At 50.6% G+C, this 18,783-nt stretch overlaps 2 protein-coding genes across 4 annotated transcripts in view; one reads left to right on the top strand and one right to left on the bottom strand.

Moving 5' to 3' along the window:
• Window positions 1-9,265, top strand: part of LOC100754902 (ubiquitin-like modifier-activating enzyme ATG7) — a 222,672-nt gene extending 213,407 nt beyond the window's left edge. Inside the window, exon 19 of the mRNA XM_035448952.1 lies at window positions 9,056-9,265. Within this exon, the coding sequence (XP_035304843.1) occupies window positions 9,056-9,088 (33 nt within the window). The 3' untranslated portion in view covers window positions 9,089-9,265. The remainder of the gene's footprint in view (window positions 1-9,055) is intronic.
• Window positions 9,266-9,946: 681 nt separating this feature from the next.
• The window catches only part of Vgll4 (vestigial like family member 4), a 60,890-nt gene continuing 52,053 nt past the window's right edge, over window positions 9,947-18,783 (bottom strand). For all 3 annotated transcript variants that reach the window (XM_027429137.2, XM_027429140.2, XM_027429141.2), the window contains 3 exons: window positions 13,878-14,073; window positions 12,799-12,922; window positions 9,947-12,489 (listed from right to left, as the gene is read on the bottom strand). In XM_027429137.2, the coding sequence (XP_027284938.1) occupies window positions 12,218-12,489; window positions 12,799-12,922; window positions 13,878-14,073 (592 nt within the window). In that variant the 3' untranslated portion in view covers window positions 9,947-12,217. The remainder of the gene's footprint in view (window positions 12,490-12,798; window positions 12,923-13,877; window positions 14,074-18,783) is intronic.

Here is an 18,783-nt window from a genome sequence, read left to right as displayed (position 1 = left end):
CCCTTACTCTAATGATTAAAGACACACATGTGAAAGCCTGTGTGTGTGTGCGTACACACACACACACACACACACACACACACACACACACACACACACACAGCCAAAGCTTCCCCAGCAAGGAAAGGGTGATTGTATATGAAGGAAAGAGACGTCCTCAGGCACCCAACACAGTCTAAGGCCCCTGCCCCACAGGGACAGAATGCCTATAGGGTCTAGATGGCCACAACTGTGCAGGCCAACCTTGGCCTCTGAAGGGAGAGTTGCAGGATGATGGAGAGTTGAGGTCCAGTGTGTTGTGGATAATTCCTTAGAGCAAGTTAAACAAAGCCACTACGCACAGTCCCCCACAGGTCCTGGTCTCTTCAGCCCCTGCCAGTCTAGGCTCAAGAAAACTGAGACTTGGTGACCAGGATCTCAGTCTCCCTGGCCTGGCCTGGCAGCTGTACGCTGACCCCTTTATGTTGTCCTGGAAGGGAGACTGGAGCTGGCACAGGTCTACTTCTTCCCAGGCTCTTTGACCAGGATAGAGGGAAGAAATCAAAACTTTCCATTTCCCAGGCAAAGGGCAAGTTTTGTGCACACCTCAGGGAGGATGTTTGTTTTCAGGGAGGTCATTGCCATCTGCTTTCAGAGTAAACGCTCTCAGATAGGGTGCATCCTTGGCTGTTGGCCTCAGTATCCTCTGGCATGGACCAGCTGCCATGACCTAGCTCAGGGCAGCCAGGACCACCGGCCCAGCTCCTCAGGGACTGCTGTGTGAGGCTGCTCACTTTCTACTCCCTGTGCTCACAGAAAGCAGCAATGCTAGCAGCAGCTATTGTTTTCTCCAGTTGTCAAGGCTTGTATTCAATACGGATGTTCCTCCCTTAGCATGGGCTCGCCACTGGATAAGCCATAGGAAGGTGAAAGCCAACCTCAGCACACTGCAACCCAGCGCCCACCATGCCCTGGACAACAAGTATTGGTTGCTTCCACTTAGGACCAGGGTTGTTTTCAGTTTAGGGTTTTTTCTTGGTGTGCTTTCTGTTGTTGGCTCCTAGTTTTGGAAGCTGGGAAGTCAGACTGGTGAGGGTGTCACTGCATCAGAGCATGGTGAGGCAGAACAAGCTTCTTCTCATGAAGCTGGTCACCCCATCATGTGAGCCCTATCCTAATGACCTCATCCAACCCTGCACATCTCCCAAGGTCCCCACCTCCCAGTACCGCCACAAAAGCACTGTGCGTTAACCAGGCACATACTGGACATCTCTGAATACCATCAGCACGGGCATTTAGGGGCTGCTCCTCAGCACGCAGACTTTGGGGAACACACTGAAACCCCACCAGTGTGTGAAAGTTTCTGGGTGGACGGAGTTTAGTGATCCATGGTAAGAGACTGTCAAACCAACTGGTGCACACACTTGGAGTCCCAGCTACTCAGGGGGTTGAGGCAGGTTTACCTGAGCTTGGGAGTTCCAGGCTAGCCTAAGCAACATAGCAAGAGACAGACAGGAGATGGGGCCTCACAGTATATAGCCCTGGCTAGCTTTGAACTCTGTGGAGACCAGGCTAGTCTCAAACTCACAGAGATCCACCTGCCTCTGCCTCCTGAGTGATGGGATTAAAGGTGTGCACCACCGTACTTGGTCTTTTGATGCTGTCTTTAAGAGAAAAAACATTTTTAATTTTGGTGATATTCAGTTGAATTTTTTTTTTCTTTTCTGGCTCCTATTTTTGCTGTTCTAAGAAAATGTTACCCGCTGTGAGACTCCCATTCTGTGTTCTCTATAGATGTGTGACAGCGAAGCCTTGCACATGGCTATGACTAAGCTAGTTCTTGTGTGTGATGTGCAGTGTGGTGGGGGGAGGGGTTGCTTTTTCTGCAGTGTTTAGTCCTTCCAGCACTATTTACTCAGACCTGTTTGCCTTGTTGAACCCTCTGGCACCTTCGATGAAGGTGAGCTGCCCCTGGTCTCCCTGCCTTGTCATACTTTGTTTCTCTGGTCCTCAGGAGGTGCCCAGCTGACTGCATTGCTCTGTGCTCCCATCCTCACCCGGATGCCACACTGTCTTTAGAGAGGGTTTAGGAGGCCAGTGTCTGTACTGTAGTGCCTTGGTAGTGCCTTGGTAGTGATGGTCAGCCCTAGTGACAGAACCTTAGGGACTCTGATGGGGTATACAAACCTGTTAGCACAGCTTTCCCAGAATACTCTGGTCCCTTATCCTGACGGTCTCCTTTGTCACTGTACATCAAGCATCAAAATGAGTCCCCAGGAAGCCCGTGCATAGGCATACCCTTCCCAGAGCTCTGGGGGCTCCTCTCCTCCTCCCTTCTCCCATACTCTCTGATAGTGACCCCCAAAGTCCTGTGAAGTAGAGGACAGGCCACAAATGTGCCTGCCCCTTTAAAGTTTTCCAAGGAACCCAAAATCAGAGCTACATAATGGAAACCACTTCGCAGCCTCCAGCACGGCCATTTATCTCAATCACCAGGGCACTTAAGATGTGGGCCAAACATATAAATCATATCTTGAAAGAAAGTATATTGGTGCCACAAAAATTACCCTGTATTCTTACCACCTAATTCAAAAAATGTGTTTTGAAGCTTAGAGGAGAGCAAACAAACCCAGGCTGTCAGTCTCCCCACACAGCCCACCTCCAGCCAAACTCTAGAGGGACTGAAGAAGTGATTGGCACGCCCTGGTGGGCTGTGCCTAGACTGCTCTTTTGAAGGTCAGTGAAGGTCAAGGGGAACTCCAAACCCCAGGGTGGGCTGCTCCCACTGTGTCAGTGTCTCCCAGCTCAGGGGCTCTCACTTGAGGTAGCAAACACTTTCCAGAGCAACTTCACTGACATCCCAGGGGAGGGGACTAAACACATCTGCACCCTGAGACCCATCTTCCAGACTAAGGTGAAGAGACAGGAGTTGGCTGGGGGCTGGGATTTGAGGCTTTCCTATCTTGAAACTCGCATGATTCCATTTGATTCCATGTCTGGCTCATCAGTTCCTTCCTACAGACAGGGCCTCCAGCCCCAGTTCCTAGAGCAACCCCCTATAGACACAAAAGTGTGCACTATGCTTCTGGTGTGAATGTGCACTGAGCACTGTGAAAGTATCAAACAGGAGTGAACCTGGGTTCCCAACAGCAGGGATCTTGTTCTCACTTCCTGGCCTCTTGTTATACTTTTGTTACCAAGCATAGGGTTGATTTTTTCTGTTCACCTAATTCATTTGTGAACATGTTTCATACCCTTAAATCCTACCTGCAGACAGGCTCTGGACCCCTTCCTGTTCCAGCGGGCAGGCTCTGGACCCCTTCCTGTTCCAGCGGGCAGGCTCTGGACCCCTTCCTGTTCCAGCGGGCAGGCTCTGGACCCCTTCCTGTTCCAGCGGGCAGGCTCTGTTGTCCCTGAAGTGGGAGGCATTCTGATCTAGGCTCATGGGGCCTGCTTCCCCTCTTCTCCTTGCCCCTTGCCCTGTCCTTCATGAGATAGTGTCCCTTACTCAGAGAATGTGCTAGAAGGTGTGTAAGTCTGCTGGTGTGGGGAGCTGACACCTCTGGTTGCTTCCTCTGTATCTCTGTTACAACAAGAACAACAAAAAACAGGTTCAAGAAGAAAGTTCTAGAAGAGCTGTCTCAGTTAGGGTTTCTATTGCTGTGATGAAATGCCATGAACAAAAAACAAGCTGGGGAGGAGAGGGATTATTCGCATTGCACTTGCACATTGCTGCTCATCATTGAAGGAAGTCAGGACAGGGACTCAAACAAAGTAGGAACCTAGAGGCAGGAGCTGATACAGAAGCCATGGAGTGGTACTGTTTACTGGCTTGCTCCCATGGCTTGCTCAACCTGCTTTGTCATAGAACCGAGGACCATTAGCTCAGGGGTGGCACCATCCACAATGGGCTGGGCCTGCCCCCATCAATTACTAATTAAGAAAATGCCTTACAGCCTTGCCTATAGCCCTGTTTTAAGGAGGCATTTTCTCAATTGAAGCTCCCTCCTTTCAGATAACTTTAGCTTGTATCAAGTTGACATAAGAGCTGACATGAGATTACCCCTCAAAACCAGCTTTATTAGGAGAAAGTCTCTCAACCATGAGGATATAAGTCCACCCTGAAGTAGGGGAGTGGCCAAGAGAAGACAACATCATACCAAAGACAGCATGGGGGATGAGAGAGATGGGGAGGGAGACGTAGATGAGAGAGATGGGGAGAAAGAGGGGGATGAGAGAGATGGGGAGAAAGAGGGGGATGAGAGAGATGGGGAGGAAGAGGGGGATGAGAGAGATGAGGAGAAAGAGGGGGATGAGAGAGATGGGGAGGAAGAGGGGGATGAGAGAGATGGGGAGAAAGAGGGGGATGAGAGAGATGGGGAGGAAGGAGGCCTCCTTTCAAACACCTGAAGAGCTGGTGAGAAGCTCCCACACACAGAATGACAGGATCCTGACAGGAGAGACAGGCCTTTCAGTTTCCTCTTGGAAACCCCAAGAACAAAGGTTTTCTGATTTAAGGCTTTTGGGAGGTGGCGGAATGGAGAGAAGTTGCATCCCATGTGATTCCATCTGGTTTGTCTACCTGCCAAAGGGCACAGGCTATAAACTTACCATGTAGTTGCAGCCAAAGTGGTAGGAAGGAAATTGCCAGTGGCCAGGAGAGAAACTGCAGGGGGTGTGGCCTGATGTATGGAGGCAAGGAAAGGTAGCTAGAGGGTCTGTGGTACCCCCCTCTCCCAGCATTGTCCCCAGCCCCTGGCAATCCTTAGAACTGGTGAAGGGTTGGTGAGGCATACTCAGGAAGATGGCCTCCCTTTCCTCCTCACTGACCCACCACATGGGAGAAGCCAACATTGCTGAGGGAAGCCTTTCTTCTCTCCTGCCCTGGACATGTTGGACAAGCAGGACTGCGTCTGTTGTACACTGTTGTAGGTTTATCTGCAAGACTGTCCCAGAGGGGTGCGGAGACACAGCAACAATGAATTCTTTGCCTGCTTCTTGGATGGGCATCAGGAGGCTACAGCCACCCTGCCCCTCACTTTCCAGCCTTCCTAGGCTGTGGCCTCCACTGTCCCCTCTGCTTACTCCCCCCAGCCACTACTTTGCTTCCTGCCTATCCCAGTCAGCCTAGGATGTCATCCGTCAGCCATAGAGCCCCACAAGCCTTGTCCTGTTTCTGGTCCTCATTTTGTCTTGGGAAACTTTTCCTGGTCTTGGTGCTTCCTGCTGACAGAACCTCCCCAAACCTAGGGGTAGCTGCCTAGGAGGCTCTGTGAAGGATTGTGCCATACAAGGAGAAGGTCAGTGGAGTTTGCATCCCTCAGAGGGACATACGGCAGACCTTCCAGCCTCCCCCAGTGGTCTGATTCTTCCTAGGGAGTATGTGGAGGAAACTCAGGCCAAGATCTTTACCTGGTCCCAGCAGTCCTCCCCTGCTCCTGTGCCCTGTCTCTCCCAGAAGAGGGAGGTGGAAAGTGGGCCATGCAGAGGGGAGGCCTTCTTTCCTGGTTGGAAGCAGCTCTTCTCTCTTCTCAGAATCGTGGCCTGCCCTGCTGTCTTTCTCTGCAGAGCTGGGGCTCCCGCCCCAACCTCCTTCAGGGAGACTGTGATGATGTGGAAGTAGAAGCGAAATGAACCCTTTCTTCCCCAAGTTGCTTTTGGTCATGGTATTTCCCACAGCAATAGAAACCCTCACTAAATACATGTGTATGATGTGTGAGAGTGTGTGTATATGTATGTATGTATGTGTGTGTGTGTGCAGCAGTGTTCAGGCCAGTGTGTATATGGAAGAAGCAAGCCATCTTAGTCATCACATTCCACCTCATTCATAGACAAGGTCTCTGTGGTTTGCCACTTTGTACAGCAGGCTAGCCCACGAGTTATTGGTCATGCTGGTCTCTATGTCCCACCTCTCTGTAGGAGCACAGGGGTCACAGACACATGCCACCATGCTCAGCTTTACAGGGACTTGAACTCAGTCTTCATGCTTGCATGGCAAGTATTTTTTACCCACTGAACCATCATTTCCTTGGCCCCTTTTGTAGTTTCATTGGCAGTTCCACTAAGACTAACAAGTGTTCACTGTGAAGCACCTGTTCATTTTTTAACCATTTTAAAGAAATAAGTAGAGTTATTTATTGACACTAGCCCCACCCCACCCCACCCCCCCCCTTTTTTTTTTTTTTTTTTTTGGTTTTTCGAGACAGGATTTCTCTGTGTAGCTTTGGAGCCTATCCTGGCACTCACTCTGGAGACCAGGCTGGCCTCAAACTCACAAAAATCCACCTGCCTCTGCCTCCCGAGTTCTGGGATTAAAGCCATGTGCCACCAACGTCTGGCTACACTAGCCCTTTTTATGTGAAAACATTTTCTAATTTGTGATAGCCTTTTGTTTTCAAGCATCAAATTTTTTAACTCTTTGTTAAAAGCCAGTCTTTCATTCTTTTTTTTTTTTCATTTCTGGGTGTCTTTTTTTTGGGGGGGGGAGTTGAGACAGGGTTTCTCCTTTGCTTTGTGGGCTATTCTGGAACTAGCTGTTGTACATCAGGCTGGTCTCAAACTCACAGAGATCCACTTGCCTCTGCCTCCCGAGTGCTGGGACTAAAGGCATTTCTGCATGTCTTAAGAAATCTTTAACTTCTCTGGCTGCAAGCAGAGTGCCTTATGCCTGTTGAGGCCTCATCTTAACCACAGAGAGCTCAGGGAATTGCAGCCCTTAGCCAGGGCTGGGCCCTCCCATAGCAGTCATTAATCAAGGCTTGCCTCCAATTGGAGGGATCTTCTCAGTTGAGGTTCCCTCTTCCCAGGTCACTCTAACTTATGTCAGGGTGACAAAACTAACCAACATAGACATTTTAAAGGCTTTTTAGCCAGATGGTGGTGGTACATGCCTTTAGTCCCAGCACTCAGGAGGCAGAGACAAGCAGATCTCTAAGTTCAAGGCCAGCCTGGTCTATAGAGTGAGTTCCAGGACAGCCAGAGCTGTTAACAGAAACTGTCTTGAAAAAAAACAAAACAAACAAAAAACCAAAACAAGTAAAACCTTTATGGTGCCTTTCTCTTTAGAAAAGAGTATAGAAACTCACCATGGTGGATTATGCCTATAACCCTAGCACTTGGGAGGCTAAGGCTCCTAGGAGGGAGGGATGCATTACTGAGGCCATCTAGGCTATAGAGTAAAGCTTGATAACTGTCCTATGCAACGCCAAGCATTAACATTTGAGCAAACTTCTGCCAACTCACCATCTTCTTGATTCATGTGGAAGACATCTGGGAGCCTCTCTGGGTCAGTGCCATCCTGGGTGCTGTGTGAACCCCACTAATGGGCATGGCTGCCCTAGTGGAGAAACCCTCAATCCCTAGGAGTTGGGTCTGCAAGACCCCAATGATTTCATAGTGAGTCCTTTGATTGGCTTGCAGGAGACTCTCCAAGGGCTGGGCAGTGCCAGCAACAGCCCCACTAGTCACAACCTCTAAGCTAAGCTGCTGGTCCAGGGGCAATCATGACGAGTTCTACCTGCCCATTCAGAGGATACCACTCAGTGTCACCCAGGAAGGCTAGGTAGAAAACTCCAGAGCTCACCTTCTAGCCTCTCGATCTGATACCTCCAGCTGTACCCCCATCCTCAGCATCCCCTTCCTCCACACTGGCTGCCCAGCCTTTCTATGCATGGTCTCCCCAGCTTGGCAGCCTGTGTGGTCTCAGGCACAATTTTACCCCATTGAGCTGTTTCCCTCCCTGCCTCACTGGCAGGAGTGATGCATAATGACAATATTAGCTCTGGGTCTGCACGAAGCCCGTGGCACAGGCAGCTATGTAAATGTGCTTGGTGAATGGGCCAGTATGAGTAGCTGAACCATGCTGCAGTTCTGATGGTTCCCATCTCCCCAGCTTAGCCTGCAGATCCAAAAGACCGGATTGAGAGCTCTTACATACAGGCAGCCAAGCTGTATGTAAGCCAGGCACCACACTGGTGGGGATCTGGGACCAGAGGGACAGTGCCCAATGGGATAGGTGGCAAGCTCTCTTGCTCTGAGGTGGGGGCCTGTGTAGAAATGGAGGGACAGTGTGGGGACACTGCCACCTTTGCTCAAGAGAGAGAGAGAGAGAAGTCACCTTCTATGTTGCTTTCCACACCCTTGACAGCCAGCACTGCTGTGAATGTTTAACTTGGCCAGACCTCCTGCCTCCTACCAACAAGTCATTGCTTTCCTCAGCTCTGTAAGGGCTGAGGTAGCCTTGTGCAACCCATTCCAGGAATTTTGGAAGGCTGAAGGCATAGCTTCAGGGACCAACTCTCTGGGGGCCCTAGAGTCCCAGGGTCTTGAGACCTGCTATGTTGACCTCAGGCCACCTTTCTGATTGCCTTTTGCTAGGAGTTACTGGGACAGAGGCCTAGCCTAAGGGGCCACTTCCTTCTTGGGGTGTTGCTGGAGCAGGATCCCTCCCCTGTTCACACCCTCAGGCTCCCCCAGAGATACACAGAGGGACAGAGGCAGGATCTGGTAGTCCCTGGACTCTGTTACCCTGCCTAGGTAACCTGGGGTTGCTGGAGTAGGGTAAGTTCTTGCCTTAGAGTGTGTGTCTGCACCTGGCCTAAGTAGTGTGAACACTGGGACAGCACAGGGTAACAAGTGCTCTCCTGCCAGGCCCCCAAGAGTTCCTGCCCTCACAAGCTCAGTTTCTAGAGCACAGGGTACAGCTGGACAAGCCAACTAGGCCAATAGCACTCGCTGCGATGGTGAGGGGCTGGCAGGTACACTGAGGATGAGGATGAGGATAAAGGGAGGGGCTGTCTGGCTGTTGCAGTCTTCCCTTCACATTCAGCTAGCCCACTGGCTTTGAGGCCTTGGCAAAGTAAGACACTTGAGATTTAATACATTGAACAAGAAACAGGGCTTCAGTCCTTAGAGACAGGGCAGCTCTGCAGAGGGGAATCCCATGTTGGGAGGCATACTCAGTGCTTGTGGGAGTGTACGCTTCTGTTGTCGTGGCAGCTGTAATTGGCAAATGTCATCTGTGGGCACTGTGGGGCAACAGAATCCCTCAGTTCAGTATCTCCCCTTCTCCACACAGATCTGGGACATGAGTGACGAGGAGACCGTCTGAGGCAACCACAGCACAGGACTGTTCCCCAGGACTGTTGATCTGGGTCCTGCCACCTCCTTGGTTCTGATCTCCACTCCCCCGAGGACTAGGGGTACCCTCTGCTGCCCAGTTCTGCTCTTTTTTTGCGCCATCTCACCAGCTCTGAACTCAATAATAACTTTGGCATTGCCACCGATATGGGGGTTCTTCCATGTGCATTGATTTTTTTCCCCCTCCTGTTGTCAAGAGTCCCCTGGGATCTTTCCACCCTGACCCACAGGAACAGCAGAAAGCATCCGACTCAACATAGACCAAACAAGGGTGGCCTAGGAGCCTCCATGGGGAGAGCACCTTCTGTGGGCCCTGGGTAGCAGTGAGGGCTGAGCTTACTGCCCCTGTGTTCAAGTGGAGCATCAAACTGGCCCACCCTCAGCTGTGGACATGTTGTGGTGCCACCCTCCTCCAGGGATGAGGAGAAGTTCCTGCCACAGTGCTGGTAGAACGCGGGGCAGAGCTCTGCCTGGCTGGTGTGCAGCTGGACCACAGGCAAGCACTTCATGGGGGTTGCTATTGGGACAAGGCCAGTTAGTTTTCCTCTTCATTCCCGGTGGGTCCCTAGCAACTGTGGTCACCTGTCCATATGCTCTTCCTGGCAGCTGCCCCTCCCACACTTATACACCTTCAACTTTGGTCTCATATCCAGAACAGCCCACACATGGCTGCCCGGCAGATTTTAGTAAGGGAGAGTTGAAAGGACCTTGGCCTAAGGAATAGACTGCAACAAGTAACCCTACTACCTGCACAAGGATTGCCAGAAGCAGCCAGGCCTAGGCACAGGGCACCACATGCCACCCTAGGATGCAAGAGCCACACAAAACCTTGGTTTAAGAGCACTTTATTATTGTTCTTAAGGCTACTTTTAAGTACAAAAAAACAAAAAAACCAAAAAAAAAGATGGCCTGCCAAACCTTTTTTTTTTTCTTCTTCCAGGAAAAACAGGCCACAGAGAATGGTATATTACAGATTTACAAACACAGAGAGGGGTCAGCACGCACATGGGTGGCTTGGTTCTGGGGAGGTCACAAGCTCCTGCCCAGGCAGGATGGCACACTCCTCGGCTGATTCGTGGCATTCCCCTCCAGGGCACAGCCTATTCCAGATAGGTTAGTGCACCAGAGACCCAGCCACCCCCACTGCCACCCCCACCCCCAACAGCAACAACCCGATCACTGACGGGTGTCTGAGGCCTGTTGCCCACAGAGCCAGTCCGCGGTGCGGTTGTTTTCCTGTGACAACCTCAGTAGCCTGTAGAATAACAAACTAGTGGCTATTAATGCGGACGCAGTGTTGTCATGGAGTAACTGTGTACCTGCACGATTACAGACACACCTACGACAAAAAAAGATCAACTTTTTTTCCCAAACAACAACAAAAAATGATTACCATAGGAAAGGGAAAAATTAAATAGCTACATATCATTAACAAATTAATTGTTCTTCAAAAATACCTACAAATTTCTCTGTACATTCTTTACGCACAGCGTAATGATGGTCTTTAAAATTACCTATATAAAAAAAGTGTTCTCAACAATTCTTTTTTTCCTACAGAAAATATAGGGGCCTGAATGCCAAGCTTGGAAGCCCAGGAGAGTGGGGTGAACTGTGTGCGGGGCAGGAGGGCTGTCCACTTATGTGAGGACCGGTAGCCACCTTGTGACTACAGGTATCAGTCCCCGCCTTTCCACCCTTGCCTGTTTCCCAAGTTCAACAGCTAACCTGCTTTCCTCCTACTGAAAGTCAGCCCCATGGGCTCCCATGTACAAGGAGTCCATAATGCCTTGTTGGAGAGGTGGTCCTGGCCAGATGATGTCCTAGCCCTTTAGTGGGCTGGGCCAGGGGACAGAAATGCTCACGGCCGGGAGGAGCAGCAGCTGTGGACATCCCCAGCCATGTCTGTCCTGCTTGCTTCTAATGTCTAGTTAGTAGCTATTAATAGAGCGGGAAATAGTGGTGCAGGAATAACTGTATAGTTATTATTGAGGAATGTGTACAGCCTTGGCCCCGGCATGAGAGGAAGCACACGCAGCTCCACGTTGCAGACTGTCAGGCACCTACTGTTTGGCCAGTAGTTGGAAAGGAGCAGTCTGTGCATCAAGGAGCCTAAAGACATAAACTCAAGTCCCCAGCCCAGGATGCAGAAAATCAGCAGCAATGGGCTCCCCAACCTACCACACCACTGGCCGTGCGCTCCTTCTCGGAGTAAAGTGAGAGTCCACTACACATCTCAGAGGCACAGCTGTATCAGCAGTGACTGGATCTAGGGCTGTAACTGATGAAACAGGCTAATGCCGCCGACGAGAAGCCAGTCAGTGCTACAGTCTGAGCTTACAGTCAATAGAAACCAGCTATTTTTCTTATTAAGACGTGCACCATGTCAGGAACACTACGGAGTCCTCTAGTCTGGGCACTAGCCTCACAAACTGCAGTGTTCAGAGAAGGTAAATGCCCATGGTCGGGGAGTCTGCAGTCCAGTTGTGAGCACCTCAAGACTAGAAAGAAAGACCTAGAACCTGCTAGAGACCTTCTAAGTTTAGCAACAATGCAAGCACACATGGTCAGAAGTGTTCCCTAGCAGTTTGCCCTTTGTGCTGGCACTCAGATGGCTGCCCTCCATAGTGCAAATCAGGACAGTTCTTTCCAGGCAGACACATGCACACACAGACTGAGCTGGACCCCAGGTGCAAGCCAAGCCGTGCATACCCGATCTCAAAAGCTAAGAGCACAAAGCGTCCGGATCCCCATGTCTTCATGGCTTGTGACTAAGAAAGGGCCGCAGGGTCCCGGCTGCCAGGCGGCAGACCTGCAGAGGTTTCTTTGGTAACCAGGGCAGGAAGCAAGGATGCTCCACTGGACCGATACTCTGCGCTGTTCCTGTTGCCATACTGAGACCCCTTGTACGAACACCAAGCAAGTACAAAAACAGAGCAGAACGAAAGTCCAGACAACATGGTTTTGCGAATAAACCACCCTCCCACCCTCCCCCCAAGATTTTTTTTCTTTTCTTTTTCTTTTTTTTTTTTTAAGCACTGACTGTTCAAAGCTCAGGCAAACCATGCAGATCCCTGTGTGGTCGGAGGGTAGAGCCCCCCCTTCAGGAGACCACAGAGGGGGAGTGACTATGGCTGACCATGTGGGCAGTGGGACTGGCTGGCTGGCCCCGGCGTGATGCTGACTCTGGGCTGCTGGAAGCGCTGTCCTTGGCCGCTTTGATCTGAAGCCATGTGTCACCTAGTGCTTTGGCGAAGTGGTCGTCCACAGAGCCAGTGATGGACACCGAGTTGGGTGCTGGCTCTGGTTCCTTGTAGTTCTTGCCCAGGCTCCGACGGAAGTGCTCTTCCACCACAGGGTCACAGGTGGCAGTTGCTGCAAAGGATGATCAGAGGAGATGTCACTGCATCAGTGGGCCCAGGTACCCTAGTCAGTGGTACTCAACCACACTGGGCACTAAACCTTTATGGCACAAATAGCAATGATGGAGGCTGTCTTCCTGTCATCTAAAGCCCAGAGGCACCAGGGACCCAATGTTCTCACCCAAGCCATGGCCAATTCAAGGTACACATGTGCTCAAAAACACTGCTTTTAAACTCAAGACTAAGTGAATTTTAGGGAGAGGTTATAGCCCATAGCTTAATCCAGGGTTCCCCCATGAAACAGGCTCTGGTGGAAACTCACCACTGGGTGGTCTCCGGTAACTGGCAGATGCAGGTGCAGAACAGCCACTGTGTGCGATGGGGCAGTGAGAGAGGTTGCAGTTGCGAGCGCCTGCAGATGCGCAGGTTATCACGGAGGGCCGGTTCTGCAGGAGGGAGAACAGGTCAGCTCCCCTGCATCCACGGATTAGGTGAGCCGCTGCTGCCAGAGGGCCCAGCTCCTCTTGACAGGGACCTCCCCTGCACCCAGTTGTTCCTGGAGCCCACTGTGCTACAAACAGCAGGTACAGTCGGGGAGACTAAATGTGCTGCGGTCCTCTCTCCTGGCACCTTCAGGTGAGTCCCTGACACACAGCATCTCCTCCTCCTCAGTGAACGTGTACCAACACTGACTGGAAACCTGGGAATCACAGGCCTACCACGTCTCTGGGGCCTGCTAAGGTAAGGGAAGCACTCAGGTCCTCAGATCAGTCTACCTCCCGTTCTTTGTGAGACAGGGTCTTAGGAAGTTGCCTTGAACGTAAATCCTCCTGCCTCAGCCTCCCAAATAGCTGAGATTATAAGACTGAACTACTAGTTCTGGCCTTGTTTTTTAAAGTAATAATTTTGCCAGGCGGTGGTGGCACATGTCTTTAATCCCAAAACTCTGAAGGCAGGCGCATCTCTGTGAATTCAAGGCCAGCCTGGTCTACAGAGCCGGTTACAGGACAGATATGGCTACACGGAGAAACCCTGTCTTGAACGCCCAGCCCCCAGAAAAAAAGAGCCTGTGTCCTAATCACAGGTTTGTGTGACATTTAACTTTGTGATGCCACTGACATTTAACTTTGTGAAATCCTACTGGGTAAGCACAGGCCTCCCGGGAGGGTTACTACACTGATCCTGAGGAAGAGAGTGCCAGGGAAGATGGGGGGAGGGCACGTGGGGGGCCTCACTCATTAAGATCAACCCTGTACTGTGCAAAGCCTCAGGAATGGAACTGCCCAGGTACTTGAGGACTTCTGCTCAGGGTTTCCATGCAGCTCTTGGTCCCCGACACCCAGCCTGACCTGGTCACCTCCAGATGAGAAGTAACCAAGCTGCTTGGCATAACATACACACCTGCTGCCTCTCCACAGCCGATCTGCCAGTGTCACTGCTGTTCTTAGTCAGTGCAAGAGGCTGCTCCATGAGGCCAGGGAGGGATGCATACAGGTGGCCACCATGCAAGCTCACAGCAGGGGCTGCAGCTCGCTCAATGGGACTGCGGCTCCGTTCCCTGGGATCTCTTCTGCAGTCTCCGTTGACAGTCTTATTCCTGAAAGACAGGGGTGTGCTCAGAGGGGGATGACTGGCAAAGGGGCTCCTGGTGAAGAGCCAAGCACTTCTCCCAGATGTTTCCATGACATTCCTACCCTGATGTTAAGGGTAGGACCAAAGGATAAGCTGAGGGACCAGGCCCTAAGGACAGGAAAAGTGCCTTTAAGCCCAAGTTGGTTTTGTGGCCCCCTCCTTCCCTGCTGGCAGACATGTCACTTAGCAGTGTTACCTGCCTACATAGGAGACAACTTCATGTGCTCAGTTTGACCACCATGGGTCACTGAGGTAGGATGGCAATGCTGATGGCCAAAGAAACCTGACACAAGCTACAAGCCAGTGAGACAATACTTGTGTATGCTCCCCAGCAGCAGAACTCTCTGTCCAGACAGGACACCAAGACAGTGGGCAGCCGAGTGACTGGCTCATCCACTGATGACCTCTTCTGGGTGGGTCTGCTTCTCATTAGTGTAGAATATGGCAGCCAATGGGCAGCACTTGCACCCAGAAACCACTGCAGCAAAAGCTGAAGAAAACAACAGCTTCCCTGAGCTGTAGAGGCCTGCACACTTGGAAGATGCCACATGGACCACAGGCCAGATGCCCAGTGCCGCCTCTTCCATAAGGGACTTTAAATAGTGTCAACACAAGTAAGGCATGAGAACCCACAAGGCCCAGCTTACACAAACTGTTCCCGGCTCAGCTCTGCCCTCCCTCCACCCCACTGACTCCAGAACTGTCACCAGTGTTTCCCACGTATGGTCTGTCCCTTTTTAACCAGCTGCCAGAGCAAACACTTTAAAATTTAAAGGAAAATGGGGGGGGGGGTGTGATTCCTAAGGCTTTTTAAAAACTTGATTATTCTCTGAGCCCATGCAACTTGGCCTGTTCTTTTCCATCAAGGAAGCAGGCTGTGTACACTTGGGCTTTGAGCAAAGAGCAGCCATAACTGCCTGCTGGGGCAGCCAAATGCAACATGTACCATTTAGTCACACACCACACACACTGCAAGCACATAACCCTCCATACACACACACTGCACGTGTGACAGTCACACCTTTTATTAGTGACCAATTTTTAGTTGTAAGAAGTCACACAGCACCATCTTGAGTACTTGGCATCCCTTTCTCCCACTGGTGGCTTCTTGTAAAACTGCCCTGCAGGACACTGACATGCCCAGTCACTAGTCCCATCATTCCCTGACTTTGCTGTGTTCATCTCAAAGCCATCTTTTGATTAAGAAAATCTGACCTGATGGATCTCTTCTCAAGTATCAGCAGCTAGCACCTTTCCCATTAACCCTGTTCCCAACTGCCTTTCCATCTTTACCTCTGGCTCTGTGCTCCAAACCTTTTATGCTGTAGCAACAACTGTCCACCTGCCATTCACCAGGGAGGCTGCCGCCATATTGTACTTCTCTGAATGTGCAGTGGCCCTGAATTCCAGGGCACTTGTGCAAACCCTCAGGACAGAAGCCACCACACCTCCGTTTATCAATTCTGCCCATCCTACACAAGCATGGAAAGCTCTGGGAGACAAAGTCCAGTCTGTCTTGAGCTACAGACCACCTGTGCAGGGAAAGGAAGCATCAAGATGCAAAACTGGGATGGGCAGACTCGTGGAGAATCAGAGAGCTGACCAGTGAACCATAAGGCACCCACAGCCTTCAGTTAGAGTCTACACTCCCGGGGGCTCAAGCAGCAGATACTAGCTAGCAAGGACAGGAAATCGCAGGAGCACTATGGTCCCAAAAGAACCTGCAGCAGGCAACCAGTACAGAAGAAGCCAGTCCAAAGAGGGCTGGAGGGTCTGAGGAAGAAGACAGCCTACAGATGGCAAGATGACTCAGGCAGGCTAGCATCACTTGTCCCCTTGTCCTCAAAGTCACCAGTCCTTACCACCTTGGATCCCCCACAGACAAGCACCAACCTCAATGATGAGATGCACAGAGAACATAGAATGAGGGGCCTCCAGGACCCAACACCTAGGGAATCATTCAGTTGGCACCGAGCATAGTACATCACACACAATACCACGAAACACAGAACAAGCCTGGGAACTTGCTGGTTAATTTTAGTAAAATTACACATCACTCATATTTCCAGCTCACTTTCCTGGTTCCTGGAGCTTAAAGACAGACATTGTTTTCCATGTCCCTCCCCCTTTGAATGAATCACAGCCCAGTGCGTCCTGTGCTGTCAGGACGCTGACCCAAACCACACACATCCTGCCGCTCCTTAAAGACCAAGTTGGTGGGTGGAAACCTAACAGGGGCCCTGCTAGGGCCTCGAGGACTCACGAAGCTGCCTGGGAGCAGCGACCTTGCCCATGGGCGGGCATTTCCAAGCCAATTATTTTAGGAGAAAACAAAAAGGTGTGTGGGCAAAAAGGAACCACCACACTCATCCAGGCCCAGAGTTTTCTGGAGGTAGTCGCCATGTGCTCCTGATCACTCTCTGAGCTCAGAAGACAAAATGTCAATGGCATTTGGGGAAAGTAGACTAGATCCCAGAAGTACAACTCCAAAGAAAACACGCGGTGGTGAAACAAGTGTCTGGCCCTTACCCAGGTACAGACCGGAGGGTTAGCCCTGACAGCATCTTGCTCAACCTTAGGAACCATGCATGATATGTTGGCAAAAAGAAGAGTAAGGAAGGACCCACCCAGCCTCAGGCTTCCCACAACACACAGGATATCCTGGAGGTGACAGAGTGAGCCTTCCTGATGCCAATCTGTGCTGGCGTCACTGTGTGCCAGGGCCAGAGCCCATCTTGCTCTCACACTGTGCCCTGGGAACCTGCATGACAATCATAACCCTGCCCACAGTCTAACACTAATAGCTGGGGGGGACAAAAACTAAGCCTTCAGGCTCTCCCAAAGCCATGACCAACCCCGAGGCCATCTACTTCAACAAGAATGGTGTCATTAATGGGGGCATGATGGCATAGGCCATGTCCATCTCAAAGCCAAGACAGCATGAACAACACCATTGTGGCTGGCTGACATTTCTGTCCAGTGAAATTTCTACACTCAACTCCATGGAACTAGCCAGCCAACCCATGCTCCATTCCTTCTGTCACAGGAAGCTGAGACCCGAGTCCCAGCTTGGTCCTCAAGCTATTCAGGCTGGTGGTCAAACCTCATTATAATGAACTCTTAAGTGAGAAACAGGTAAAGTCAAGGATTCCAGGGCACAGCTCGCAATCTAAAATCTCCCCTTTCCCTGATGGGGGTGGAGCAACTGTTTCTATACTATGTCTCAGCAATACATTTGATCTCTCCTGTGAATTGCCTTTAATTTCTGTCACTGACAGATGTTATGAGTGACCAGATCTAATAAGATGAGGTTACCAGAGCCACAACTCAATACCACTGAAGGGTGAATAAGGTAACAGTCACTCAAAGGGAAAATGATACTAAGAGAGTATCCCTCAGAAGAAACCAATCAATCACTCTATGTAGATTAGGCTAGCCTTAAACTCACAGAGCTCAATCAATCAGCTTGCCTCTGCCTATTCATATCAAATAAAGGAGCCAGAAAGCAGTGATGTTGGGGAGTCTGACCCTGGGCTGGCCTCCATTAATGTGTGTGCTTTGTTTTATCAACAACAAAAAAGGTTGTAAAGGTTTTTAAAGCTTAAAAAGTATGAAGAAAACATTTCTTCCAGCTGTAGAATAACATTGTGCTAGGTGTTATCATAAAAGTAAAAAGTTGTAAAAATTAAAAATTTCAGGCCAGCAAGATGATTCGGTATAGAAGGGCTCATTTGTCTTGTGAGCCCAGTGACCTGAGTTGGCATGATGATAAAAATCACCTAATGGCTCATTCCTCAGAACGCTGTACATAGCTGGCTCCTCAGGCACGTGGTCCTGTCTTTCAATGCTTTGCCTCCACCTCGAGCACCAAATGGCTGACTGACCTTATAATGAATGCAAAAGTATTTTAAAGCTCTAGAGCAGTGGTTCTCAACCTTCCTAACACTGTGACCCTTTTATAGTTCCTCATGCTGTGGGGACCCCCAAACACAAAATTATTTTCATTGCTACTTTATAACTGTAATCTGCTACTGTTATGAACTGTAATATCAATGTCTGACATGTCTTCCCCTACCGAGAACCACTGCTTTGAAGATTTATTATGTATATGTACAGTGTTCTGCCTGCGTGTATGCCTGCAGGCCAGAAGAGGGCACCAGATCTCATTACAGATGGTTGTGAGCTGCCATGTGGTTGCTGGGAATTGAACTCAGGACCTCTGGAAGAGCACCAGCACTCCCAACCTCTGAGCCATCTCTCCAGCTCCTGCTTTAGAGTCTTACAGAAGTAGCAAGGACCCTCAGACAACACATGCTATGCACTGAGTCACAGCCTGGTGCATGAGGCTAGGAGACCAAGGCCAATCAGTGCATGACCCTAGGCCTGGCTGCTCTAGAAGCCAGTTCGATATCTACATACCCGCTTCCCTGAAGCAGAGGGGATGCCTGTGGAGCTGGCTCTCCTCTGACCATGCGCTCAGCAACTCTGGATGGTACAGACAGAATGCTCTTGCCTGGTTTCCCACTTGCCATCACTGCAGCTGAGGAGCACTAACACCCCCCTTCCCCAGTGCCAAACCAGCTCTGAGGTGCCACCTTAGAATTGTACTGTATGAGGAAAGAGAAAAGAAGGGGAAAGGGGACAATCTGCCCAAGTCCCAGGAGCAGGTAGGTGA

This window comes from Cricetulus griseus, chromosome 8, assembly GCF_003668045.3.
Source record: "Cricetulus griseus strain 17A/GY chromosome 8, alternate assembly CriGri-PICRH-1.0, whole genome shotgun sequence".
Lineage (NCBI taxonomy): Eukaryota > Metazoa > Chordata > Mammalia > Rodentia > Cricetidae > Cricetulus > Cricetulus griseus.
The sequence above is the reverse complement of the archived record's forward strand: the minus strand, read 5'-3'. Positions and strand labels throughout refer to the sequence as shown.